Source organism: Trachemys scripta, chromosome 23 (assembly GCF_013100865.1).
Source record: "Trachemys scripta elegans isolate TJP31775 chromosome 23, CAS_Tse_1.0, whole genome shotgun sequence".
In the NCBI taxonomy this organism is placed as follows: Eukaryota; Metazoa; Chordata; order Testudines; family Emydidae; genus Trachemys; species Trachemys scripta.
In genome coordinates this window covers 8,689,862-8,717,471 of record NC_048320.1, presented here as the reverse complement: position 1 = coordinate 8,717,471, position 27,610 = coordinate 8,689,862, and the positions used below count along the sequence as shown (strand labels likewise).

At 57.8% G+C, this 27,610-nt stretch overlaps 2 protein-coding genes across 8 annotated transcripts in view; one reads left to right on the top strand and one right to left on the bottom strand.

Annotated features, from left to right (window-relative positions):
* The window catches only part of TMUB2 (transmembrane and ubiquitin like domain containing 2), a 5,815-nt gene extending 360 nt beyond the window's left edge, over positions 1-5,455 (top strand). The window contains exons 1-3 of one of the 3 annotated variants that reach the window (XM_034756117.1): positions 31-171; positions 2,393-2,989; positions 4,018-5,455. In XM_034756117.1, the coding sequence (XP_034612008.1) occupies positions 2,418-2,989; positions 4,018-4,372 (927 nt within the window). In that variant the 5' untranslated portion in view covers positions 31-171; positions 2,393-2,417 and the 3' untranslated portion in view covers positions 4,373-5,455. Of the gene's footprint in view, positions 1-30; positions 172-659; positions 758-2,392; positions 2,990-4,017 lie in introns of those variants that run through there. The other 2 variants (XM_034756120.1, XM_034756119.1) reach the window with 2 other exon arrangements.
* Positions 5,456-6,705: 1,250 nt separating this feature from the next.
* Positions 6,706-26,953, bottom strand: ATXN7L3 (ataxin 7 like 3). 5 transcript variants are annotated; one of them, XM_034755845.1, is made up of 13 exons: positions 26,709-26,953; positions 23,179-23,291; positions 21,643-21,775; positions 18,053-18,224; positions 17,356-17,453; positions 16,489-16,511; positions 15,633-15,678; positions 14,517-14,548; positions 14,151-14,219; positions 13,215-13,258; positions 12,849-12,920; positions 11,769-11,902; positions 6,706-11,514 (listed from the first exon to the last, which is right to left on the bottom strand). In XM_034755845.1, the coding sequence occupies exons 2-13, from the start codon at positions 23,227-23,229 to the stop codon at positions 11,366-11,368; spliced, it is 1,023 nt and encodes a 340-aa protein (XP_034611736.1). In that variant the 5' UTR covers positions 23,230-23,291; positions 26,709-26,953; the 3' UTR covers positions 6,706-11,365. The 5 variants fall into 5 exon arrangements, with proteins under 5 accessions (XP_034611736.1, XP_034611739.1, XP_034611738.1 ...); XM_034755848.1 differs by having other exon boundaries at positions 12,882-12,920; positions 26,709-26,808; XM_034755847.1 differs by lacking the exon at positions 26,709-26,953 and adding an exon at positions 26,579-26,599.
* Between the last annotated feature and the right edge of the window lie 657 nt (positions 26,954-27,610).

Below are 27,610 nucleotides of genomic sequence, written 5' to 3'. Positions count from 1 at the left end.
ATCGTATGACGTCACCAGCGAGCGCCGCCCGGTCCATTTCACGTCTGTGGCGCGTGCGTGAAACGTCGCTGTTTTCTGCGTGCGTGCTTGTGACGTCGGCGGCGTGTGCTTGGAACGTGAAGTGTATGGGGGGGGCCTTCGGACAGGAGAAGGCGACTGCGGGAGTGCCAGGTAAGTGGTGGTGACCAGCTCTGCCCCTCCCCCCCGCTGCGGGGGCTTCCCCCCCCCCCGGGCTCTGCCCCTCCCCCCCGCTACGGAGGCCTAACCCCTCCCCGGATCGGCCCCCTCCCCCGTTACAGGAGTTTAACCCCCCCCTGGGGCTTGATCCCCCTCCCCCGCTGTCGGGGCCATGTCATCTCTTGGGAACATGTCACACACACACACCTGCTGTTAATGCCACCTCCCTGCTCGCTCGGTGTCGTTAACACGCAGCCCACAAGCGGGGTCTAACCCCCCCCCACCCAGGTCTGAGAGGCCTCCGTGCTTCCCTTCAGATAACTCCCCTGGCCGAGGTTTCTGTCTGCAGGTACCTGTCTCCGGCCCACGGAAATGGGCAGGGGAAAGTCAGGGCTCCAGGAGGGTTAGGAAACAAAGTTCTTCCTCTCCGCACCATGCGGGCGTCCCACCTGTCTCTGAAATAGCAGAACGTGCCCTCTCCTTTCCAAGGGTGGTCCATGCGCAGACTGGTGCTTTCTTAGATGGCACCAACAATGGTGCTGAGTGTGTGAATAGCATAGATACTTCCCAGAAGCTCTGTGTAAGGGTTGGACTGGCTAATACTCAGTGCCCCCACCGGTGAGGTAGCTACGGCGAGTGAGTGAATGTTCCCATGTTTTACAGATGAGGAAAGTGAGAGACAGACTGGGAGGGGGAAGTGACTTATCCATGGTCGGTGGCAGAGCCAGGACTACAATCCAAGTCCCCCTCACTAATCACTAGATCACAGTCTTCCATGGTAAATTGAACTGAATCCATGATTGTAAACATCATTGAGGGACTAATCCCAACATTTAATTTCTCTACTTAGGATTTCAAGTTCAGGTCTTTGTTACAGGGACTTGCTTCTAAGAGATGTGGAAAAAGAGGGGTTGGCTATTACTCGAATGAAAAACTGAGTAACTGCGGACCCTGGCAATATGTTTGTTTCCTTTTCTAAAAATGTCTGAGTTGTGAGTGGGCATGTCTTTCCCTGATCCATGGAAGGGACCCTTCTGTATCTGTACAGTGTGTGTCCAATCATTTAAACTTTTCTGTGTCTTTGCTTTGCCATTCTAGAGCACTTTCACATTATTTTCCGAGACCTTTAAACATGAATGAGTTGACCTTCATGAACCTCCTATGAAATGGGTTGATATCACCATTCCCATTTTGCAGATGGGGAAACTGAGGCACAAAGGTGACCTATCAAATGCCAAACTAAGAATGGGCCCCAGGAGTTCTGTGGTTAAGGCACAGAATGTGTTCTTTCCTCATCTGTGAGAGGTGCTAGTTTGACCTGATTTTACAGCTCATGTGTTCTGCTTACATCCTCTGCTGTGGAAGGCACCGTGGAAGAATTTCTTCTTGCAATTCTAATATGGTTATTACTTCTTAAATGTTGTCAATGTATTTGGTTGGGGATGTTTCATACCTGACTGGTCCATTATACCAGCATTAATGAAAAAAAAAAAAAGCTCACTTGCCATTTGCTAAATTGATTTGATATTTAAGTTTTGTAACGTGGTCGGTCTTGCATTGCTTCTACCTGTGTTAACTTTCTCTAGTTCTGTATTAGCTTCCTTTCATCTCCTCTTAGCTAGGCCAGTAAAGATAAGTGTAAGAGAACCCTTCCCCTCCCACCGATTTGTTGTGTAGTTGGTAGATACACCAAGGGCAGTTGCGTGTCAAATCTAAAAAGTGAACTTTGCCAGGAAACAGGCCAGAGGTCCCCACTGCTGGACAGCAACTGTTTATGTTCAGTGCTGGGATTGTGTGGCAAAGTTGAGCTAGGAGAAAAACAGCTACACTGTGCTTGAATGTGGCCGTCACGTTCTGGGGAGTCAGAAAAACAAACCAACCATAGTTATTTCTGCCACGCCTGCTTCTCGGCTAGAGGATAAAGAACTAAGACGACATTCGGAGAGCCTGTCTAATTTTCTTTCATGTTAACCTAGCTGGTTATGGTTCCCTTACCTGCTTGCTGTGCATGTCCCATGTGATGGGTTCTTGTGCTCTTTGTTTTTAAGGGAAAGGGACAAATGTTAAAACCGAGCAAGGGTCTCAGCGAGTGGAAAGGCAGAAACTACTGCCTGTTCTTTCCTGTTAGGCTCCACGCCGCCTCAGTTCGTTCCCCTTCTGGAGCACCTTCCTTTTGTTGGTTCATGGCTGGAGCTGAGTTCCTTTTTCTTTGCAGCTGAGCTCCTGCAAGAAGCCAAGAGATGGAGCCCCCTGGCATGACGCTCATTGAAGGCTTGGGGGATGAAGTAACGGTGGTGACTGGCGTGGTGGTTCTTGTCCTGGCTCTGGTTCTGGCGTGGCTTTCCACTTACGTAGCAGATGGCAGCAACCAGCTTTTGGGAACTATTGTAGCGACGGGCGAATCCTCGGTGATCCATCTCAGCCACGTTGAACGGTATGTGGGGAATTCAGTAACCTCAGAGCCTACTGAGGCCCCGGGGTCGGCTGATAGTGCAGAAGAAAAGGCTGAAGAGGAAGGGGGTGCTGCATCCAACTTGGGCCCTGCAGTTGAGCAAGGGGGCAATGGCAGCACCTCTGACTCCAGCCTCGACCATCTGCTGAACATACAAAGCTTGCCCAAAAGGACATCCTCCAGTGAGTCCAGTGCCCTAGAACAGCCGGGTCAAGAGAGCCAAGGAACCTCGCAAATGTCACACATCCGGGAGGAGAGCGAACCATGCTCCGGGCTCATCAAAGTGCGTCTCAAGTTCCTCAATGACACCGAAGAGGTGGCCATGGTAAGACCGGAGGACACCGTGGGTGTTCTCAAGAGGTAAGTTCCATGTAAGAGGCAGCAAAGGGACTTTCAGTCTATAAGGCCCAGAGTTCAAGTGAGCAACCCTCCCCCAACAAGCACTGCCACAGGTTCTGTGGGGATTGTCCCTTTGTGTGTCTGTAGAGTGCCCAGTGGGACCTCTAGGGCGGGAGTGCCCCATTAGAAATGTGTAGCAACCATTAAATCTCTCTCTGGGATGTGTAATGACGTGCCCCTCACTGGTAAGTGATGGCTTGGACAGATTTGTCTCTTACTCTGTATAAATGTCGGTCTGTGCTATTACCTTTTATGGCCCTTTTCATCAGTACATCTCAGTATCCTCATCCCTATTTTTATCACCGGGGAAACAGGCACAGAAGGGGAAGTGACTTGCCCAAGGTCACCCAGCAACCCAGTGGCAGAGCTGGGACTAGAACCCAGCTTTCCTGAGTTCCACTCCAGTGCCCAACCCACTAGGCCCCGGGGGGAATGAACAGAACAGCTAATCATCAAGCGATCCATCCCCTGTTGCCCCTTCCCAGCTTCGGGCAAACGGAGGCTAGGGCCACCAGCCCTGCCCACCCTAATAGCCATTGATGGAGCTACCCTTCCTGAATCTATCTAGTTCTTTTATGAACCCTGTTATAAGTCAAGAGGTAAATCCTAAACTCTAATGGCTATAATGTGCTCTCTGGGACAAGGGCTGTCTTGCACAGGGGGGCTAATCTGGATTGGAGCCCAGTTGTTTGAACCCATTGTGAACTTGGTTTCGTTTTCAGTGGCAGCTGGACTTGGCAGGAGCAGTCATCAGGGGTGTGTAACTTCCCCACTCTGTAAACTTAAACTCCTCCAAGTTAGTAGTTGCTGATGCGGTTTGGGAAGGATGGTGAAATTGACCATTACTTACGGACTACATTTGAATCCTGTATCCTGAGGAGGTTTAACCTGGCTACATTGTTTGGGTTTTACACTAGTCTTGGCTGCGTTTAGGACTGGTTTTTAAAGCATCTCTTCTAAACTTTGCCTCTTTCTGTTTTCCTGAAAAGCAAACATTTCCCAGGACAAGAAAATCAGATGAAGTTTATCTATCAGGGCCAGCTACTCCAGGACCAGGCACGGACCCTCCGTTCCCTCAATATCATGGACAACTGTGTGATCCATTGCCATCTGTCACAGACCGCCGGCTCCCCCCTTCCTGACTCGGTGGTCACCCCAGCAGAAGCAGCAGGGGTCACGGTGAACATAGGGAATCTAATGCTCCCTGTTTTCGTGGTGATGCTGGCTGTGATCTGGTACTGCCGCATCAACTACCGCCAATTCTTCACTGCGCCGGCCACGGTCTCCTTGGTTGGGGTGACTGTCTTCTTCAGCTTCCTGGTTTTTGGGATGTACGGACGATAAGAGGCAAAGTTGGAGGGGTAGATTGGAACCCAGCATTTGTTTTATAGCTTATTTTAAATGTGCTGTGACAAACGGTGTTAGGGAAACTGGCTGGGGGCCCAGGGAACCCCGTGCCGGCTCAAATACTAGAGAACCTTCTGTATCCAGCAATGTGGAAGAGAGACCCCTAGATTCACTGTTTGTTTCCTCACCTTGCTGCTGTTTAATGAGACTTTGTTCCTCCATAGAAGGGGACCGCTTTGCCGGGTGCTGCTTGCGTGCTCTAACTGACCTGTGTCACTTATGTCATGAGACGAATCGTCACTCCCAAGGCGCTGCTGCAACTCCTCTCAGGTAGAGATGAGGAGAGGGACCTTCTGTCCCTTGCCTCATGAACATCTTTCAAGCAGCCTCAGCATGTGTACTCTGAGCTTGGCTCAGCTGCGTGAAGGAGTCCTGTAAAAAGAGCCACTTTCTAGCCTGGCAGAAAGCAACTCCGGCTTCATGGTTTGTCCTCTCTGCTGTAGGTGAATGGGCCCTGTTAGAATGCAGCTGCGGTAGGTTTGCATGCTCAGGCTTGCTTTAGGATAGGCCAAACTCCCAAGAACGGACTCCGTGGGGATGAGAGAGCATGTTGCCCTGCATGGTACTTCTCTGTCACTTTGCCACTCCTGCAAGAGGCTAGGGGCTGGCTCACTCAGCATGTGAGTGCAGCGTGTGTGCACTCCACCAGGGCCTAAGTCCTAAAAGCCCCTTTCAGGGGTATAGGGCTGTCTGGCACCTCCTCCCTGCTTGACCAGGCTTGCTTTGTATTGAACGTGCTAATTCTAAAGACCAAATATTCTCACTGGCACCTGGTGCAAAGGGGAGGGAACTATTTTTAAAGGAATTCTTTTTAAATAGAAGGTTGCAACTTCTGCCGAGTGCTCTTCCCCACCGGGGGGGAGGAGTCTAGACTTGTGCCTATCCCAGACATTTTGAGACAAATGTTTAACTTTCTTTAGAGCACTTTCCTCCCCGCCCTTGTTTTCTAGGAATGCATTTATAAAGACAGGCCCTACAGTGGATTTTGTTGAAAGTCAGATAATGAACCTGTTGAAAGTTGCTCCTGGTGGTTGAAGGCTGATTTTTATTTTGCACGGGGGCAGAAGAGAAACTGCCTGCACGCACAGGCGTGCGAGAAGTATGAACGTGTAAGGAACTCAAAGCTCTGAGAAGCAGCAGGGGGAAGTAGGCCTACAGGAGCCATGCAGCTGCCTGGTTTACAGCTGAGGCCTTGCCTACAGCGGGAACTTGACCAGCAGAGCTAGACCTGAATAAGCTATTCTGAAATAGCTCCCCCCTGTGAACACTTCTAGGACAAGTCTATGGTACTGCGCTGCATTGGCACAGCTGTGCCACTGTAGCGCATCTGGAGAAGACACGCTATGCCAACAGGACAGCGTTCTCCCATCAGCATAATCACTCAGTCTCTGCGAGCGACAGAAGCTACATCTCCCACCAACAGCGTGCGGGGTGGAGAGTGCTTAAGTTAATGTAACTCATGTTGCTTTGGGGGTTGGGGGGCGGGGGGGGAGGTATCTTTCACACCCCTGAGCGATTTAAGTTACATTGACTTAAAGCTTTAGTGTAGACCAGTCTCCTAAATGTGTCTTTTAATTCCAGAATTACTGTTTGGTGAGGGGAATGATTATTCCAGAACAGAGCATTCAGCTGGAGGGTTATTCCAGGGAGTTCAGTTTCTCCCCTAGACAAGGGCTGAGAGAAGGGGTGCCCCTTAAGCAGCACCCCTTCCCCCCAAAACACATTGGGCACAATTGAACAGGGAGGAAAGTGCTTATATTCGGCTTCCTGAGTGAGAATTAGCCATATTAGCATAATCAGATTCCCAGCAGGGCTTTTACCAGGATAACAGTCTTGGTACAAAACCCCCACCCTTACCTGAAGTAGTTCTACTAGTGCAAAAAGCCTTTAGGGCAGGCCTCCATCCTTGTGCGATGGTCACAGGCGGGAGATTGGCTTCTGCTCGAAAAATCACAAGCAGCAAGTCTCTCGGGTCTCAGTGCATGATGAAAGGGTCCAGTTGCATTCTGCCCCCCTCGACAGTCCCTTCCAGTCCAGTTTGTGTGGCAGCCTGCACCTTTTTCAGCCAAACTCCCATTCTTCCTCATGCAGTTTAACAGGTAGAGAAACACTTGGGGGAGTGGCTTGAATTTAAAAAAAAAAAAAAAAAAAAACACACACACACACACACACCCACAGCTTTTATAACCATTACCACTTCCCCCCGCAGCTGTAGTTCTAGTCAGAAGGGGAGACAGCTGCACGTTAATGACCTAATACAGACAAGAGGCTTTGATACCAAGTCAAGATGCATTTTATTTACAGGGGCAGCCACAATCCACTAATGGGAATACACAGATTTTACAAAGTTGGAACTACCTGTACAGGATGGATTACATATGCAAAAATAAAAATTTCAAGACCACAGTACAGTACTTACCCCACCTTCCCCCATGTGATCACCACCTGTGTCGTTTCCCACACCCTGACAGTTGTGTTGAGGGACACAACTGGGAAGTCCCAGGTGCAGGTTTTTTATATCATTACCAATTAAAACCCTCCTCATGACCAGTATCATGATAGAATGCAGGGTTTCAAGTGAAGCAGGCTTACCTTAAAAATAAAAAAAGGGACTGGGGGGTAGGGGGAAAATGATACAGAGCCTGTGATTAAGGAAAAAATACAACAAGCAGCCTGGATCACTCTCTCGGCGGCTGCATGTAAAACTCGAATGCAGCTGCACTTCCCATCAGCAGCTGCAGTACGGGGTCCGGCCTGGGCTCCTTTGGGTTGTTTTCTCTTGGGCCTTGCTTTCTGAAGTTGCAAGACTCAAGCTGTTACCACCGTCCTGTCCACAATGTTCCGGTACCTCCACGGGAGCCACTTAGGCAGTGTACTTTATCATCAAACTGAGGAGGTAGATGACCAGCCACGCTTAGAACTACCACGGTTCTCCTCTGCAGGAGGGATTTTAGTCCCACCAATTCACCGAGTTAAGCAGGTTATTTTAATATGCTGTGCAGGACAAAGACATTAACCCTCCGCTATCCACTTGCCTTCTACGCACTGTGCTGTAGTGATCCACATGACCCACATCCACTGGTCAGCAACAAGCAGTTGAAGCCTAGAGGGAAAAGCCTGCTTTGTCCTGTTCCAGACCCCACTGCCCATGTGTTATTACAGCCGAGTGGACTTCCTTCCTTCCACAGAAAGGTCTAGATCAACATCCAACACACACACTGGCGCTGCAAGAGAGCGGTCCAGGCCTGGCCCTCAAGGTTCTATTGTTCCTACTGTTGACAAGCCCAGATGCCATGGGAATGATCCTTTTAGGACTCCCGGCTTGGGGCAAACGACAGCTTCCAGAGCTGCTTGGTTCAGAACTGAATGTCGGAGCCCCATGCAGCTATGCCCCAAAACTAGCAGCATCGCTTCCACTTGGAACCACAGCGGTGCAAGGAGCCTGCAGCTACATCAACTGGAAAGACATGTAAAGAGACGTCAGCTACATCCAGAGAGAGCTCAGACACCCTGTGCAGGTGCACCAGCAGGCGGGAAGGGCACAGCTTCAAATGACCACAAGCCAGGAGTCAAACTGGAGATTGTTGCTGAGTGTCTCCCTGGCTCAGAGCTGGAGAAGCGGCATAGCTCAAAGGGAGGAAGGGATACACTGTTCCCTTATACAAGCAGCAAACGAGGTGCAGTGATCACGTCCACTAAGACTAGCCGCCTGGATGAGGGAGCCGGCTGTAGGGGACAACTCAATCCCACACACTTGCAAAGCAGTTCATAGGGACACACTCACAGGCAACCCTGTCATTCTAAAGCTCTGAGCCCCCGGCTGATCCTGGCACACCCTGTCCAAAGGGGCGTTGGACTCACTAGCAGAGGGCACCGCAGGTCAGTGCCCAGTCTACAGGGTCAAATGCTTGTGCATGCGACACCTGCCTCCAGCTCACACCCTGAATCTCTGCCACCCCTTTCATAAATTAATCCACCATTCAAGACGATCATGATTCTTAACCTAGATTAAAAACTAGACTCCCTCCCTCCCCCCCAAGAAGGGCATGGGATGAAGAGGCAACTTGTGATTAACCTACCTGCACCCAAGCCCAAATGGACACCTAACTTGGGGGGGACTCCTCTCCTCTCCCTTAAAGATACACGTCCTCTTCCCCAGAGGCCTATTCTCTGCAGCCAGAGCCTTCCTTCGAAAAATGTAGTGGCAGGAGTTTAGGAGACAGACAAGGGAGCCCAGGTCAGAGTCTAGCTCAGAACAAAGGTTTCCTAGGGTCAGACAGGTGCATTTCATAAGTTACCTTAGACAGGGAATCAGCAAGGCTGTGGGAAGCAGGACATTTGCACTACGTTCATATTTGCCAGCCAGCAGAGCCGCTGATTGGGGTTTAGCCATTTTCACCTTTCTGTGATGAGGCCCGTGGCAATCTGGAGCAGACGTTCTGGGCCACTTACAGCCGATCGGCGCCTCAGGCGCTTGGAGGCTGTACTGGCGAGCCAAGACAAAAGGTGCATGGGAAAGGCTGGGTCTGCACACCCCCACCCTTCGCAGGAACAGAAGGAAGGTGTAGCAATACCAGAACCACACTGGGCGGAGCACGCACTATGCGGACCGCTGGCTGCCTCCGACTGCAACCACACACATTTGCTGAGTGTCAAAGGTGCCTCCCTCCACTCCCCCTCTGAGAGTGGCCCGCTGGTTTTAATCTAGGGGTGTGCACCGGGCCTGTAACATCAAGATGCAGCCCCCACCGTGACCAAGCCGCGAAAGCTCTGCTCAAAAGGATGCCTTTGGGTTCCTGCCCTTTCATTGAGGGCACCCCCAGACCCCGCCAGCGCAGAGCAGAGCTGCACGCACGAGAGGGCTGGCCGAGAGCCACAGCTCCAACGGGAAACCAAAGGAGAAACCTGGAGGTTTCAGATGCTGATGGAACCTGCAAGGCATCCGGCTACAGCCTCGCTCACACTCAAGCGTCCAGGGAGCGTCCGACAGACGCTGCCACCTGCAGGCCAGAGAGGTTCTCTGTGAGCAGGCCCACAGCAACGCTGGTCACCATTAGCAAAAGGCTCAGAAACCGACCACCACTTGAATTCTTCCCCCGACCGCAACCGGCTCACATCGCAGAAAGGCCTAGAAGAAATAAACGCAGCCGGCTCGGGGCTCAGTTCCCCGGGAGGTTTGCTCTGCACACACGGGGGGCACGGCCCAGCTGGCTGAGAGTTGCAGAGATGGAAAATTCAAGACAAGACAGGAGAAGAGCCACGAGCCCAACAGGAGACGCCCCGTCGGGGTCTAGTTCCTGGTGACAAGAAGCCCCAGGAAGATCAGAAGCCCAGAGGGGCCACCCAGGGATGAGAGGAAAATAAAGACACCTCGAAAATTGAAGCATTCAATTTTCCAAGTCAGCAGGAAGCACCATGTGTCCTTGGGGGGGGGTAGGGGGTCCTGCCCCGAAAATGGGGCCTGGGCCATGCTTAGCACGTTGAGTGTGTAGGGGAAGGAGCTCGTCTCTAGCAAAGAGCAGCCCAAGCAACGTGATTCAGTGGGCACGCACTCGTCCCTTCCGAAAGCTCAAGGGGAAGGGAGATGGGAGGCGGGGAAGGGACTAGTAAGCTCTCCCCTAGTGGGGATCCCCCCCAGTTTGTTTTTAAAGCAGTGAATTGTTCCAGCACCAACCTCGCTGCTCAGAGACCCGGGCCGTGCGGCGAACAAGAACACTGGCCTGGCAAAAAGCCCAGCAAGGCTGTGTCACGGGCCCAGTTGCCGCTTTTCACTGTAGCAGCGGCAGGAGGGTCCCAACATTTACCCAGCCAGCAGCTCCCTCCAGTCCCAGGGTACGACCGGAGTCCCAGGGCAACACTAGGCAAGGCAGAGCACAGCGATGGGACCCCCTGCCCCACAGCAGGCGTGTACACCCCCTACAGTACAGCAGCCTCGCCCCCTGCTCCCCCAGGCAGAGATGGCAGAACAAGCGCCAGCAGCTCCAAGCCCAGCCCGGGCACTTCCCCATGCCAGGAGGTACAACCGGCTGAGGGGGACCCCACGGGAATGTGTGTTACCATCCAGCCTCCGCCCTCCCCGAACCCCGCAGTCCTCACACAGCGCCCCGACAGGTGCCCGCTCTGGGGCCTGCCCGACCGGCGAGCACCCGCACAGAGCGAGGCTGGCACGCGGCCACCGCCCTGCGGGGAGAGCGGACCACAGCAGGGACATCCGATCACGCTCTCCGCTCTGACCTGGCACCAGCCAGCCCCCTCCCCACCTGGGGGCGGAAGGAAGGAGGAACGCACCCCCCCCCCCCCAAAATGCCAAATCAAGGCCCAGCCAGAAGTCCCATGACAGAAGTAAAAGGGAAGGCCTGTATTGCCCCAGGCCCCTGGTATTGATCCTTGTACCAGCTCCTCCTCTGAGGCCAGCACCCCGCTCCCTGGAGGAGGTGGCTCTGAAGGGGCCTTTTCCTCCCCTCAGATCCCCTGACTTTTCGGCTCGTCGGTCAGAGCAGGCAGGGAGGCTGAAGGGCTGGCATGGCCTGGCTCCCGCACCCCTCCTCTCTGGTGCCTCCCTTCAAGGCCCAGGGTGGCATCCGCTCAATCCCCCCCCCCCCCCCACACACACCTGGCTCTAGTGTTGCCAAGCGACAGACGTCACCATATAGTCATGATTGGACATCCAGTAAAAATCACAGAATAAATAGACATGGGGGAAGGGACATGTCAGCCATGCCCCCCAATCCCCGCAGGCAGTGACGTCCTCCAGCTCCACAGCACCCCCTCCTGGAGACAGGTGCCCCCTGCACCCGCGCAGTCCGATTCCCGGAGATGGGCTCTCTTCACAGTCAATACAGCAGGGGGTACGAGGCGTCGCTTGGCTCCCCCGGGCGTGATCAGAGTCAGGACAGGCCCGGCGCAGGGGCCGCCGTCCGCTCCCGCCCCTCAGTTGATGTCGTCGTAGATGCTGGGGGTGGGGGGCGCGGGCGGTTTGGGTTTCTTCTTCTTGCTGGAGCTGAGCCCCGGCGTGCCCCCCACCAGGCTCAGGTGCGGCTTCTTCTTTTTGGTTTTACGCGACTCCGAGTTGTTCGTACCTGGGCCGAAGGGAGAAGCGGGAACGTGAGCCCCATGTTCCCCCCCACCCCAAACCAAAGGGAAAAGCCCCACTCCCCGGGGAGCAAGTTGGGGGGAAAGCAGAGGGGTTTCCTCCTAACTGGGGGGAGGGAAGGCAGCCTGCCCCCTCTCCCGAGGGCACGGTGGACCAGGGAGCTGCCCCGATTCCTCAGGGCACGTCTCCCAGGACCCCGGCAGCCGGCTGAGACCCCCACCCCCGGGCCCCAGTTCTTACTCGCTTTCGAGGAGGCCGAGTCGGAGGGCGAGATGTCCGAGGAGCCATCCCACTGCAGCCGGCTCATGATAGCCTGGCTCTCAGACACGTCAAAGCCCTCGTTTTCCACGCTGCCCTCTGCCTCCGGGAGCGAGCTGGGGGGGGGGGGGGGGCACACAGGAGAGGGGTCACAGCCATCCACACATCCCTTAGCCGCACGCAGCAATCCCCCCACCCATCCCTCACACTGCCCTGAGCCTGCACCCCACCAGGCAACGGGTTCCCCTGCAGAGCGAGGGGAGCAGGCAGATGGGGCCAGGGAGGTCTCAGGGGGAGATGTGCTCTGGTGGGACTGGGCACCAGCGAGGCCTCAGGATCTGCCCCACCCCCACCCCCGGCTTCTGCTGTTCCATTTGTTTTGGGGTGGGGGTAACAAACAAGGGTGCTTTGGTTCTGAGCATTCCTCAAAGGGTCCCCCTCCCTCCGCTGCCACCAGGCCAGCCCTCGGAGCCAGGTTTTGGCTGTGGTGGAAGAGGAGTCCAGGTGGCCCAGGTGGGGAGGGAGCCACACAACCCTGCCCAGCTCCTGCAGACAGCCCTGCCCTCGGGTCCTCCTGCTGCTCCCTAGAGCCCTCCAGAATCAGCTCCTCTCTCCTCACACTGCTTCAAGCCTTCTGCTGGCCCCCCCCCCCCCCACTTGGAACAGACTCCCTCCTTCCAGGAACCGAACCCCACCCCCAGCCAGTCTCCGAAACCTCTCCCCTCCGTGTGCCTTCCTGGGCTGCTGTGCCACATTCAGTCACCTGCCTCCAACCTGGGACAGACATTCCCCAGGGCCACCCACACGGCACTGGGCAAAGTCCCCACTAGACCTGGGGCCGAACAAGGGCTCATCTCAGGGATCGGCTGCCCCTGCTGTCTGCGCTCAGCTGAGGTCCAGAGACACCACGCCAGGGCCTCGCTCAACGTCTCCTCGAGACAAGCCCGCTGGGGCCCAGAGAGCTGGCACTGCATAGCCCGGCCTGGAGGCAGCAGGCCCAGAGGAGCCTTTTTCATCTCCCACGGGCACGTCTCGGCTCCGCTTGTGTCTGATCGCACTTACGCAGAGGGTCCAAGGAGGTAGACCCTGACTGACCTCCGCTGCTCGTCTGTATGCTGGGGGCAGCGCAGAGACCTGCGGGGATACAGGAGTTCAGAGGCCTGGAGCGCACAGTGGCTTTTCTTCCCCTTCCCTGTACTTTCCACAGCCCTACCCTTGCTCCCGGGCGGCCTCCCTGCACCCCAGAAAGTCATGCTTGGCGGGGGGGGGGGGGGATTCTTGCCAGTAACTCAGCAACAGCTGCTCCTAGGACAGGAGGAGACGACCCCCCCACCATGCAGTCCCAGGCTGCAGCGAGGCCAAGCCACCTGAGCAAACGTTTCGGAGGGTCCCTGAGTAGGACACAGAGACCCAAGGCGGCGCTCTCACCTGGTGCACATCTTCTTGGTGTGTTCGGAGATCACCCCACATTGCTAGAGAGAAAACAGACGGGGTGAGCAACCGGAGGTGTCCCAGCGCAGAGGTATTGCTACGTGGGGTTTTCAAACACCCTTAACGTGGGACCTTCCTTGGCAACCAGAGACACAAGGTTCACCCTGGTTCCGGGGGCAGCTCAGCTTGAAAGATTTCACTCCCCAGGGCAACTTTCCATCTATGGTTCAATGCAGCCCTGTCTTCCCTAGTCTGCAGCAGGGCAGCCCTAGTGCCTCTGCTGCTGCTAAGAGTATTCCCCAAGCAGCCGCAGTGTGAAACCAACTAGACTGGTCAGTTTTGCTGCTGCTATTCCCAGCCCAGCAGGCAACGGTGGCCGGGGTAAGCAGCAAGACATCAATTTCATTGCTGCAGAGGCAGGCCAACTGCATCGGAGGTAGGCAGCTTTGAACAAGGAGCAGTGCCCAAGAGGAAGGGCTTGGGCTAGACTCCAGACACAGGCGTAGCCAAGACCCCCATCCCATGCAGTCAGGAAGCTGAGGGCAGGCAATGTAGCTGCAAGTTTATCAGATGCTTCCTAGCTACAGGCTGATATTAAAGACGAGGGGCTCTACCAGCAAAAAACTCCTGGGGATGGTGAAGGAGGTGTGGGGATTTTTACTCGGACAATCTCCCTGGACCCTAACTCATGGGCTCCGTATCCCCCAAGCAGGGACGACGGCCTCTGGAGCAACCTAGCGATGTTCCCCGCACTCTCTGGCTAGTTGGACTGCTGAAGCCCCAAGCAGAGTGGGAGGCCACGCAGCAACTGCAGAACAGCACTGTCAGGCCACAACGCAAGTCAGCAGGGACAGAACCCAGGAGCCCTGGCTCCCAAGCGGGGCGAGATTCCTTTCCGTCGTCGGTACAGCTCCGGCCCCAGGGGCTACTCACCGTGGTGAGCAACGAGCGGAGCTCCTCGGGACCCAGCGTTTCGTAGTTGATTCCAGAGGAGTTGCTGTACTGCAGGGAGACACGAGGGTGACTGAGTGTCACAAGCACTGTCAGGGGTGCAGCGTGAGAGCGCTGTAGCCCCTAACCCCGATCAGGGCCCCAGAGCTGTGTAAACCAGCCGAGGGGCGGGAGGGGAATTGAGGCACAGGGAGGGGAGGGGACTTGCCCATGGTCACCCAGCAAGCTAGTGGCAGACCTGGGAATAGAATCCAGGTCTTCTGAGTCACAGGCCAGCACTCTACCCACTGGGCCATGCTGTTTCCTCCCCCCCCCCCCATCCCGACATGGATTCGCACCTACACTCACCTTAAAGGGATCCGAGTTCCCACTGAGCTCCCCTGAAAAGAGGACGAGATGGTGAGACACATGACGCAGCCGTCTATCACTTCGGGCGAAGGGAGAGATGGGGACTCCAAGGCCAGCCATGCTCCCACCCTCCCTGCCCAGGCCTGGAGAGCCACCAAGCAGCCTCTCCTCGGGCAGCCCTGCGTGCGTCCCCAGGGTGCTGGACGGAGCCCCTAGGAAGCCAGTCCCTGCCCCAGGGACCTCTGTCTCAGCCAGGCACAGCTGGGGGGTGGAGGGGGAGAAGAAAAGCTTGGGAGGGACTCCCAGGAGAAGCGGGTTTAGGGGGCATGACAGAGGCCGGGGGGGGGGGAAGGGGGGATGGAGGGCCCAGCATGCAGGAGGAGGAGTCGGGAACGGCGGAGGGAGCAACGGCAGAGCCTGCAGCTGGGCATGGCAGGAAAGAGGCAGCCAGCAAAAGGGCAGCGAGGGCATTCGGGAAAGGCTGAGGGAGGTGTGGGGCAGCAGGAACCCCTGCCCATCCTCCCTTCCTTGAAGAGGAGCTCAAGCCAGCAATCATCTCGAGCCCCCCGCCCTGGGCGTGAGCACGGGGTGCCCTGGAACTGCCGGCAGAGTCCATTGCAACACCACATGCCCACGGTTCAGGGGCAGCGCCGCTTCTCCGGTGGGGAGCCCCAGACCCCGGTGACCCCCGGGGGGGATGGGACACAGATCAGAGAAAGGGGCAGACTGTGCTGGGGCTCTCCAGGAGTCCAGGCAGCAGCGCCGTGGCCCAGAACCAGACCCACACAGTGTATTCTCTTGGGGTACAGGTGTGGAGCCGGCCAGGCCTCACCCAGCAGCCCGCTGGCTTCCCCATGGGCTCGCCCCAAGGAATGCCTGCTGCAGGCTAATGCCCTGCCCTGGTACTGCTCCCCTTTCCAGCATCGCACATCCCAGGCTTCCCCAGGACATCGCGGTTGCCCTGCCGCACGGCTCAGGCCAGCATCGGGTCCCGCCTGCCACACTGCCGCCGTCATGGCAGGGCTTGGCCGCCCCGTAGAGACATCAGGCCTGTTCCCAGAGGCAGTGGGGAGCGCCAGTCCCAGCTGGCCCAAACCCCGCCCCCTCGCCACTTACCATTTTTGTGTTTTAAGGATTTCGATCTCCGGGGCGAGTTGGGGTTCTGGAATAAGAAAGACACAGACGCTTTGGGGAAGAGGAAGAATGAAGCGGGGTCTGAATGCACCTTGCCCATCCCCTTCCCTGCCCAGCCCCTGGGATCTGGTCATTCACACCCACAACCCTCACCCTGGTTATTCAAGGGAACGCGCTCACCTGGGACCAGAACTAAAGGGGCCAGCGAACCACCTGCTGATGCCGGGGGCTTCCCCCGCCCCCGAACAAGCTGCTGTGTCCTCACACCCCTGACGGCTTCCTTCGCTCTCTAGGAACTAGGCTGCAACTCACCCCCCCATTTACCCCACTGATCCCTCTTCCCCGCCCTGCACTGACCTCTTCCCCCCCGACAGACTAGCGGGAGTCGACAGGGCCAGCCGTGCAAACACAGCGCTAACCAGGAATGTTCGTGGGAGCCTCCCAGAGCAGCCCGTGCCCGGGCGCTGCAGACCCATGCAGGGAGCGGACCCTGGCAACCGTAGCAGGAAGTGCTGGGGCAGCGCACACAGAAAGTCTCACTCCCTGATGCAGCCATGAGTCCAAACAGAGCACGGCCTCCCCCACCACCACAGCAAGCAATGAGCCGAGCTGCCGGCCGCTCCCTGCACCCGCAATGGGCACTAGAGACACCATGGGGCATGCAGATCAGGGCAGAACCATGCTCCCGGGCCAACCTTCCCTTGCCCTGCTGCCAGTACGTACCCTGCAGACCTCACACACCTGACGCCAGCCTGCGTCCCAGAGCTCACAGCTGCTGGTTCTCCTCCCCCACCCCATCATCCCCGACTCTGCATCCCCTCGCCCAGACAACACGTACCTTATCGGATTTCCTCTTCTTTGCTAGGAAGGGAGGAGAAAGGAATACTGTTCTTTAGCCTTAACAGTGCCCCCATCACAACATCCAAACCAACCTTGGAGGCCGTCCCCTCCAGGGGCAGGAGAGCCAGGCTGAAAAGGCCCAGGTCTGTCGGAGCGGGGCGGGAAATGGGGATGGGACAGGATGGCCAGAAGGGACCGAAAGCCAAACCCCACGCTGCTTTGCTTTAATCCTTTCGGCGCCGGCCCGCACCACCACCCTGCCACAGCCGGGCTAGGCGGCTCCCAAGGGGCACGAAACACAGCCACAGACTCTCTCGCTCTGCCAGGTGCTTAATGCACCTCTCGGCCTGGTGTCCACGTGGCCAACAGACTCCCCAGCTCAGCCGGCTGCCCGAGGATGTTGGGTAACCGGCAGAGACGGGCGGGGGTGCAGGGGACAGAACGCAGAGCCGGGGGGGCACCGGAAAGAGGCCGCACGAAGACCACCCCCAAGCGAGGAGCTACGCGAGATTATTTCCCAGCCCCCCATGTTGAGGCAAGACTGGGCTGGGACTCAGAAGATTGGGGATCACTTCCTGGCTCTGCTCCAGACCCCCCCTGTGACCTTGGGCACAAGGGGCTGGGACCAACATCTGCTCCACTGATGAGCAAGTCACAGGCAGGCCCTTTAGTGGGGCTGCCAGGCTTAAGGTATGGGGGGTAGGAACCCCATTATCTCTCACACTGCCCCTCAACATGGCTCCCCGGGGAGGTCTGTCACAGCCCAGCCCACTGGGTGTCAGGGGCAGGGTGATCCGGCCCCTTACTGCACAAAGACGGAACCTCCCACCCACTCGCCCCGCACCTCCACCCCCAGCCCCGCTACCTTTCTTCTCGGAGCCGTAGGACCAGTCGTTATCGTTGATGTCATCGTTGTCCTCTTGGTCGCTCTCGGATTTGTTCATGTTGTTGCTGCTAGCGATCCTATTGGGGGCGGGGGAGGGAGGGAAAACAGACGTGAGCTCCGGAGGCCTGCCTCCCACCCCGCAGCAGACAGCCCGAGGGACGCCCAGTCACCCCACAAAACTCCACATCCACAGAGATCAGCAGAGGGGGAAGGAGCGTCTTGAGCAACAAGCCAACTGCAAGAACTGGGGGGCACGGGGGGGGCGAGGGGCTAAATACAGTGCATGGCGGTTTCACAAATTTTAAGGTTTTACAAAAAACTATGTGAACTGCAATTAGGGAAATAGGCGTCAGGACTCCTGGGTTCTGTTCCTGATTCTGGGAGGGGGGCGGGGGCCAGCAGTTCGCAAACGAAGAGGATCGAGACTCTTGGGTTTTGTTCCCAGCTCAGAGACGGGAGGGTGGCCTAGTGGTTAAGTCAGGACTCCTGGGTTCTACACCCAGTTCTGCCACAGACTCACCAGAACGCCCTGCTAAGGTTCCCTAGGCCTCGGTTTCCCCAAGTGGGGATACATGCGTTACAGGGTGCGGGCTCGGTGTCCGTGACCCCTTTGCGGTCCGGTCTGTGGCCACAAAGGGCTCGGTGATCGGCAGCCGCTGCTCCCAGCCGCCCTCACCTCCTGTTGGCGATCCGGCTGCTGTTCCGGCCCATCCCCAGGCACTTCTCCAGGTGGGGGGCGAAGCGGGAGGCAGCGATGCTGCGGCTGCAGTTCGGACACACGCACTCCTTATTCTTCCACTGGTTGTAGACCTGGCCGAAGATATCCACACCGGGCTGGTCCACGATTTCTGAGAAAGAGGGGGGCACAAGCGTCAGCCCTTCTGGTGCCACGGGGCAGGCACGGACCACCTCCGCGGGGGGGCCCAGCAGCGTCCACCGTCACGTCCCTGAGCCCTCACCCCAGCCACACAACACTCCAGCTTGCTCAGAGAGTTTCCACGACAGCCCAACTTTCACCCCCCTCAACAGCAAGCCAGCACCCGGCCCTGGGGAGATACCGAGAGCCCCCTGCTCCCACGGACTCCGAGCAGACTCAGGACACAGAGCAAGTTTGATATCTCTAGGCATCCAGGCTTCCAACTCCACCTGGGGTCTGGGAATACGTACAGCACCTGGCACCATGGGGGCCGGTCTCAGGATGAGCTGGCCCTCTAAGGGGGTGGGGCTCTGCCACATGCATGCTAGGCATAGCCCAGCTCCCCAGGATAAATGCAAGGGCCGCGGGATGGGGAGCAGGTGATGACTAGCGAGGCCTGCCGAGGGATACCAGGGCAGCCTTGTGAGTGTGCGCGGGAAGAACAGCCAGGAAAGGGCTAGTAGAAAGGCCTGGCTAGGCTGAGTAACCCTCCAGAGCTCCTTGGCAGAAACCAGCCTCCCAAGATTAACTGGGGAGGGAGGGGAAACTGAGGCAAGAAGGGGCCCCCGAAGCCCGACCAGAAAAGCGCTACTCCAGAGCCCAAGCTCGGTCGGGGCTCGTACTCGAATACAGATACATAGCAATAGGGTGGCAGAATCCACTCCAGCTCCCTCTCCTGCGGCAGTCGCAGGGGAAAACTTGTCGTTTGTTTCAGTAGCTGGGACCCCAAGGAGCCGTGAGCTGAGAAGAGGCTGTTTTTACACAGTCGCTTTTCTGATTACAATAAAAACTCCCCTTCCACCCTCACTAACAAGGGCAGTTTAAGAGCCAGTCCCCAGACAGCCCCCCCCGCCCGCATTTTGAGGCTACAGAAGTGGAGGTTCTCCTGCTGTCCTGCAAGAGCCCCCCTGCTCCCAAGAGAGAGAGATCCTATTAGCACAGCCAACGCCCTGCGTGTATTGATGCCTCCAGGTGACTTTGCCCTAGATTTTGTCAGGCAAATGAAAGTTTCGCCGAAAGGCCAAGTCTGAGGTTTAGATACATTTCTATTGTCTGACCCTTCGCTCCCCAATCCAAGCCCCACAAGTGGGTTGAGCGTGTTAAGGTTTCTGCATAACCCGATATGAAGTGGCACACTTGGGAATTTCTCTTTAAACCGGTTTCTCACTTCACGTCCGGAAGAGGGACTGGCGCGGGAGCCCAACCTGACTGGGCACACGTCACGCTTTTTAAAGGCACAGTCAGTGCAGACGGGCAGATTTCTTTGGGACCCCCCCGGGGCCCGTCGCTCGGTGGCATGGAACCCAGGAAGTGAGTGCGCTGATCAACCGAGCCATGCAGATGCCCGGAACAGCTGCAATGCACGACGGCTTAGAGCAGGGGTGGGCAAACTTTTTGGCCCGAGGGCCACATTGGGATTGCAAAACTGTATGGAGGGCTGAGTAAGGAAGGCTGTGCCTCCCCAACCAGCCTGGCCCCTGCCCCCTAGCCACCCCTCCCACTTCCTGCCCCCACTCAGAACCCTCAGCCCATCCAACCCCCCCACTCCTTGTCCTCTAACCGCCCCCCCGGGACCCCACCCCCTATCCAACCCCTCTGTTCCCAGTCCCCTGACTGCCCCAACCCCTATTCACACCCCACCCTTACAGGCCCCCTGGGACCCCGCGCCTATCCAACCCCCCTGTTCCCCGTCTCCTGACCCCTATCCACACCCCTGCCCCCTGACAGCCCCCCCCGGACTCCCACGCTTATCCAACCCCCCCAGTTCCCCTTCCCCTGACCGCCCCCCGAACCTCCACCCCATCCAACCGCCCCCTGTTCCCTGACTGCCCCCCGGAACCCCCCGGACCCCTTACCCTGCAGAGCAGCATGTCTGGCAGCCGGGCCGCCCGGAACTAGACATGCTGGCACTCTGCTTGGCAGGAGTGCATAACCCCGCGCAATGATGGGGGAGGGGGGACAGCAGGGGAGGGGCCAGGGACTAGCCTCCCTGGCCGGGAGCTCAAGGGCCAGACAGGACGATCCCACGGGCCATAGTTTGCCCACCTCTGGCTTAGAGGGACCCCAGCAGTTTCAAAACCGCTGCCTTTCTCGGACGTCTGTACCAGGCACGACACCACATCCCGAAGGCCACTTCGCAGCCTGAGCAACTCACAGGTTTTGTACTGATACAACTACGGCGTGCAAATGCTAACCAGCCTAGTGCAAGCCCTGGTGCGGAGACAGCGAAACTGCCCGCACAGCTTCCCCCCTTCCCGAACCAGAGCAGCTACACCCACCTACGGCAGCTTCACACCGGGATCGCTGCACGCATACGAGAGAGGCTGCAGCTCCTTGAGAGTCTAGTGCAAGTGGCACAATTCCTATGCTTAGCCAAGGCCTAACTCAGAGGAGTTGGAGGAAAACAAGGATTAAAGGACAAACCTCCGGCTCCAGGGCAGAAGGCAGCCTCCAATGAACAGGGCCAGGAAAACATTTTCCCCATGGGCAGGTTATTCCCTAACTGTGGAGTTTCTTGCATCTTCCTCTGAAGCAGCTGGTGCTGGCCAATGTCAGGGACAGGACGATCAGTGGTTCTCAACCGGGGTACGAGTATCCCTGGGGGGTACGCAGCGGTCTGCCAGGGGGTACATTAACTCACCTAGATGTTCGCCTAGTTTTACAACAGGCTACGTGCAAAGCACTAGCGAAGTCAGTACAAACGACAATTTTATACAATGACTTGTTTATACTGCTCGATATACACTGAAATGTGAGGACAGTATTTATATTCCAGGTGATGTATTTGATAACGATAGGACAAATTTGAGGCAGGTGGCAATTTTTCAGTACTAGAGGCTGTGACACTTTTGTATGCTTAGGTCTGATTTTGTCGGCAAGTCGGTTTTAAGTGAGGCGAAACCCGGGGGCCCGCAAGACAAAGCGGACTCCTGAAAGGGGCCCAGCAGTCTGGAAAGGTGGCGAGCCACTGGTCTAGACGGACCATTGATCTGATCCAGGATGGTTCCCTGTATCCCGACTGGGTTTCAAGTTCACTCACTCCGCGCGTGGACCCGCACTGCGTGTCTGGCCAGTTTACCCTGTGGCTGTAGCGCCGTGTCTCCCTTTCAAACCTCAACGGGGGAGCAGACCAGACTCAAAGCGACCTTCAAGGGCATTTCTGGAAGCATCAGGCTTTGCTATCTGAAGGGGCCTCCTCAGAAACCGGATCCCGGCTTTCCATGCGCCATTTCTAAAGAGCCAAGTTGGCCTGTCCCTTTAAATCCTCCTAGAACGCTCCTGCCGGTTCTGCCCCCCTTAAGTCAGAGGAGGGGGAAGGGAGCGGGAAAGGGGCCCTAGAGGGAACTCACCGAAATCCTTCATGCTGTCGGGGTCCGTGTCGTCCAGGAAGAAGTAACCGCACTTGACTGCCCGATGCACCTCGAAGCAGAGCCCCAGGCAGGCGTCTTCGACCAGGTCCGTGTAAATCTCGTGAGCGATGGCCTGGGGCCCAACAGAGCCGGTGAGAAGCCGCGGTGAGGGAGACCCGATTGCATCCCACCAGGTGAAATCCCCCCCCCTGCCATTTTCAACAGCCCAGGCCCGGCACAGGAAATACCACAGCAGGACCATGGCTGGTTTTAGTGGCCATCGCTGCGCCGTGGGTTTGAATGGCGGATCCAAGATTGTTCCTAGAGCTTGGTGCAGATGTCACCGCCACCACCCTTGCAAAGAACCGGTGCCCCCTCCCCACTGCCCCCCACTCGCACTGTATCCCAGAGCAACCGCTGCCACCTTTCCTGAGCGCGTTTCCTCCCCGTCCCAGCAAACACCACAATGCTGGAGCAGATGCCCACTGGTGGCTACGCAGGGCCCAGCTGCATGTGGTCTCCCACCCAAGGCTGTCACCGCTTTACCCCCAGCCACGGAGGTGGGGCGGGGGAGAGCAAAGAGTCTGGGATCAGGGAGCTTTCCCTGCTCTCTTCCCCCAGAAGGCAACAGAAGGGGCAGAAGCAGGCGCAGAGAAGCTACCCTGGGAAGTCTCATGGCTCCCAGCTCTCCCCACAAGACAGCAGCCTTCTGCCTCCATCTTCCTCATCCTGGGGTGAAGTCGCACGGTCTGGATGTACCCACGTCCCGCTGCAAACCCAGACTCTTCCCCTCCCAGAGGGGTCCGCTCAGGACGGGCAGAATCGGGGGCCCAATGAGGTGGATTCTCGCGCCCCCACCCCCATCCGTGGCTTCCAGTTAGAACTGGACACATGGTTGCTTTCTCACTAAACACTGCAAGGAAGGAGAGAGACTCCACGCCTGCACCCTGAAAGAGGGGTCCCTCCTCTCCATAGGAATCCAGCAGGCTACCCCCCCTCCAACAAGCCAACAGGACTTTCCCCAGGACAGCCCTGGGCGCACGGGTAAAGCTGTGGGCCCGTTCTTTCACCTTCCCTAGGCAAGCTCCGGAATTCAGTTTCACTGGCGTTCCCTCTGACTCAGTGTCATTGGTTTCCCAGCGATTCGCCACATCCCTCCCCTTGGGTGCACCATAAAGGGGTCAAAGGCCAGCACTATAGGAATCCACATTCCTGGCATTTCAGGACCCACGAGTCAGGCTTGGCTCTTCCCAGCATCACCCCCAGTAATAAATTCTACCCCCGCCGCCACCCCTTGCATCCCCGGGGTTGCACCCGTGCAGCTGTGGCTAACGCAGCCTGGAATCCTGTTGGCTCTGCAGGGCTGAGAGGAGTGGCAAAGACACGCCTTGCTCCCTGATCAGCTAGCAGATCTGCCTGCTCCACGGACAATTCTGCGCAGAGGAAAACGGGCTCATTAAATCCTGAGTCAGGATGGTGGGAAGGATTCGCCAAGGGAAAGCGGCTCTCTGGAGGTCCCGGCTCACTCCCGCTTACCTCCAGCTTGCTGTTATCCAGGCCAGACAAAGACATTTCCTCCATTTTCATTTGCAAACGCTAGTGGAGAAGACGCTTTGAACGCACATAGCCCAGGCCAGGCTGGGAGGCCGCTGCACGGACAAGAAGCGGAGAAACTAAAGTCAGCGCTTACGATCACCGTCCAAACCCACTCGCGAGCGCCCTCTGCCCATTCGGCCACGCAGGGAAGCCCCATCCGGCGGGTCATTTGAGAACATACCACAGAGACAACCCTGCGCTGGCCAGAGGGGGACAGACGGACTAGATGAGCGGCCCACAAACAGGGGGCACAGGAGGCTCCGTTTCCCGGCACCGGTGCACGGCCAGTGCCCGCATCCCGACAGGGCACACCTCTGCCCACAACCACGTTTGGACCGTTCCAAACCAGCCCCACGTGCTAGTCAGAGGGCGCCGGGGGTGCCAACCAGTGCAGCCGGTTCTGCTGCAAGGGGCTGTAATGGGAGGGCTGGGTACAGTTGTAAGGAAAGCAGGGTCTGCTAGCGTGATTATTTATTTCTCTGACCAGACCCCTGCCTTGCTAGGCGCTGGGCAGCCTGGCACAATGGCCTGAAACCAACAGACACCAGCGCTTTGTGAAGCGGTTCTGGTTCACGAAGAGCTTGTCCTGGAAACGAGAGCTGCTCACCGAACGGACCCTCCTCCTTTTGGAAGGCCTGCGAAAATAATGCCAGAGCCCCGGTTTTCCTTGGCATCAGTAGGCAGACCCCTATGGATTTGGGTGAAAAATAGGCAAACTGGAAGGGGCAAAACAGGGGACAGTCAGCTTCCACCGGGTCTGTAATTGTCTATAAATCAAAGCACCGGCAGATGGCAGCCATTAACACATTCCAGCACCCCAGGTGAGCTCTGCCCATCCTCTCAATAGAGGTTAGCATGGACACCTTCCCGCCCAGATAGTAAATAAAGGAGGAATAATTGGGGGGGCCACGGAGGAGGGAATGGGGAGGGACAGTCCCTGGCATGAGGGAGGAGGTGGGAGGGGTTACAGGGAGCCCCCAAAATAGAGGGGGATGACAGGGCAGCACACAAAGAACTTGGCAGGGAGCGCAAGGGCAGGGAGTGGAGGGATGTGAGGAACTCCCCCCTGCAAGACGAACTCAGCCCCTCATTTGTAAAGCGATTAACAGCATTTCACCTGTCAGACAGACAACTATTTCACAGCAGGTGTTTTCTCCAGTCCCTAAATCACCATCACCTCTTCCTCCAAGCCGTGGGTTAGGGGATGTACAGGACAGACAGCACGGCCCAGCGGCACCCAGGGCGCTGGAGTGGGACTCAGGAGACCAGTTCTAGTCCCAGCTCTGCCACTGCGGCGCCACCTTGGGCAAGTCACTTCTCCTCTGCGTCTGTTTCCCCTCCCACCCTTTGTCTGTCTTGTCTATTTGCCCCGCGAGCTTTTTATTAATGCTACCACCACCACTCACCTCCGAACAGTAGAGTTCAAAGGTCAGTATCATTCTCCCCGTTTTTCAGATGGGGAAACTGAGGCACAGAGCGGCAAAGTGACTTGCCTGAAGTCACCCAGCAGGCCAGGAACAGCAACCAGGTCTCCTGAGTCCCGGCCCAGTGCCCTACCCACTGGACCATGCTGCAGGGATAATCTGTGTACGTACAGCCCCTCAGGCCCTGGTCTCAGGTGGGGTCTCTAAGCACGACTGTAATACAAAGAACTAATAGGACCCCAAAACACAGCTCCAAGCATGACACCCAAGTCAATCATCCCGAGATGCCAAGCCTCAGGTCAGCGGGCTGGTGGAGTCACCGAGCTCTGGCGTTTCATTAGCTAGAAACGCAGCCTCTCCCCGAGGCCAGTTCAGATAAACAGTGCCTCTCCCAGGCAAGCAGAACCCCAGCCTAGGAAAACAACAATCCGGACACGGCGGAGAAGGCAAAGCGGAGCAAGGAGAGAGACCACAGTACTCGGGCCCTGCGCCAGGACACGGCACCTTAGCCTGCAGAGCCGGGACAAGACCGGCAGCAGGCTGTGACACGCCGTGAGACAGCCAGCGCCGTGGAGAACAGGGCGCTCCTTCCACCTTTCCGCACCAGCAGCCCTGCCAACAGCTACCTCCCCCACTGGGGCACCCGCAGCAGAGGGCATCTCTGTCTGCTGGAGTAAACTCAGCTGGGCAGGAGAAGGCACTGCCAGGGGCCCGCGCTGCTGCCCCCGCTCTGTTAGCCCCTTCCTGAGTCTGCACCCCCTGCAAGAGCCATGGGGCAGAGGCATCACCACGGGCTAGTCGAAGGGAAGTCGGGGTGTTCCTGGCTTTTGGGAAAAGTCAACATTGATCTGCCTCTCCCCCGACCCCGCTTTGGAATAATCTTGCATGGCAGGAGGCCCCTTGGCTTCCCACATCAACTAGAAGCATTTCTGCTGCATCACCTTCCCCAGGAACAGATGCACCTGAGATCATAGGAGTTTGACAGGTGTTAAGGAGCTGTGTGTGTGTGTGAGATAAATGGATCGGATATTAAAAGAGGGCAGCCTGGGGAACTACACCTCTCCACCCCCCCCCCTTCACACACCCAGTAAATAACCGAGCCATCCAGTTAGGAGCCATATTGCCAGCTTCTGCATCATGCCAATGGCAGGGTAGGATGGCGCAGAGAGGAAAGAGGCCTGCGGAGGTCCCTACCCCACCTTTCAGGGGTTCCAGAAGCAGCCCCACGGGGGCCCTAGATTTCCTGCACTTGTGGCGGGACAGAGCTCCCACCTCCAAGTCAGAAAGAGGAAATACCGATTTCAAAACTGGCTTCTTCCCTTTATAAGCCCCACTGTGCATCTCTCCCAGTGCAGCCCCCTTGGAGAGCAGGGAGCGGCTTGTGGACACAGGGGGACGGGTACAAAGACCAGACCAGGGTCTGCCAACAGTTTGGGGCTCTCCCTAGCCGCCTATTGTTAGCAGCAGCCTCTTAACACCAGGCGCGTCCAAAGCTTGATTCGCTGAACAAAAGGAAGCGAGACATTGAGCTGGCACCACGGTCCTGCCCCTCCCAAGACCCCTCTGAAGCCAGGGAGCCAGATCCCAGCAGGCGGAGGCTGGTGTCAAGCAGGATCGGGCCCGCACCCCACGATTCAGAGCTGCTGCCACACTGGGGCGGATGCTGCGTGCCCCCTCTCTGAAGGGCGGGGAGGGGGTGCAAAAGAGTGGACCCCCCACCAGCCAAAATTGGCTTCCGCTCTCATCAGAGGCTGGCTCTGGAGTGTGTCCCCCCACCCCCGATCAGCATGTGTCAGGTGAAGGCCCAGCCCCCCCCCGACCTGCCCAGCCCCCATTCACTCCCCTCCCCATGTGCCTCGCAGGATGCCCCCCACAGTCCCCGCCCCGGGTGAGTCTCTCCCCCACTGAGCTCCTACCCAGTCACCCCGCTACTCCGGTCCTCCCAGCCAGCCGATCTCCTCCCCCCCGCTTCCCCATGCCCCCTCCCCCTCCGCCTGCCCCTCCCCCACTTCCTCCTCCCCCCAAGCCCCTCCCCCGGCTACTCACCCCGGCTGTGCGGAAGACGCGGGGAGGGAGGGAGGGAGGCAAGGTGGGGGGGTCGCTCGGAGCCGAGCTCCCCGCTAGCAGCAGCAGCTCCCGCCCCGCTCCCGGCTCCCCCTGCCCGGCGGCGCCTCCCCGGCCATGGCCCCCTCGCTCCCCGGCCGAGCGGATCCCCCGCGCCGCGCCGCGGCCGGGGGGCAGCCGAGCAGGCTGGGAGGGGGGGACTCAGCCCGGCCCTGCAGCAGCCGCGGCGGCCCCGGCCCCGGCCCCGGCCCTAGCGCGCCCTCCGCCCGGGCGGCAGCGGCAGCATTTGCAGGCGCTGGGGGGAAGGGGGCGGCTTTTGCCAGGAGGCTCAACCTACGCTGCTAGGCCGAGGCGGAGGCGGGGCGAGGCCGCCAATGGGCGGGCGAGGCCGCGAGCCGGCAGCCAATGAGCGCCGCCGGCACCTTTTTCACGCTGCTGTGCGCCGCGCAGGGCTGGCTACATTGTTGCAAGGCGGAGAGTGTCAGAGGATTCCAGGGAAGGAGGAGGCGGGGCTCGGAGCGGGCAGCGCACAAAGGGGCCGTGGGGGCGGGGCTGCCTGCTCCTCCCTCCTCCCGGGATCCCCCTCCCCGCACCTGACTGCCTGCTCCCCAGGGATCCCCCTCCCCACACCTGACTGCCTGCTCCCCCCACTCCCCAGGGATCCCCTCCCCGCACCTGACTGCCTGCTCCCCCCACTCCCCAGGGATCCCCTCCCCGCACCTGACTGCCTGCTCCCCCCACTCTCTAGAGATTCCCCCCTCCTCGCACCTGACTGCCTGCTCCCCCCACTCCCCAGGGATCCCCCCTCCCCACACCTAACTGCCTGCGCCCCCCACTCCCCAGGGATCCCCCACTCCCCAGGGATCCCCCAGACCTAACTGCCT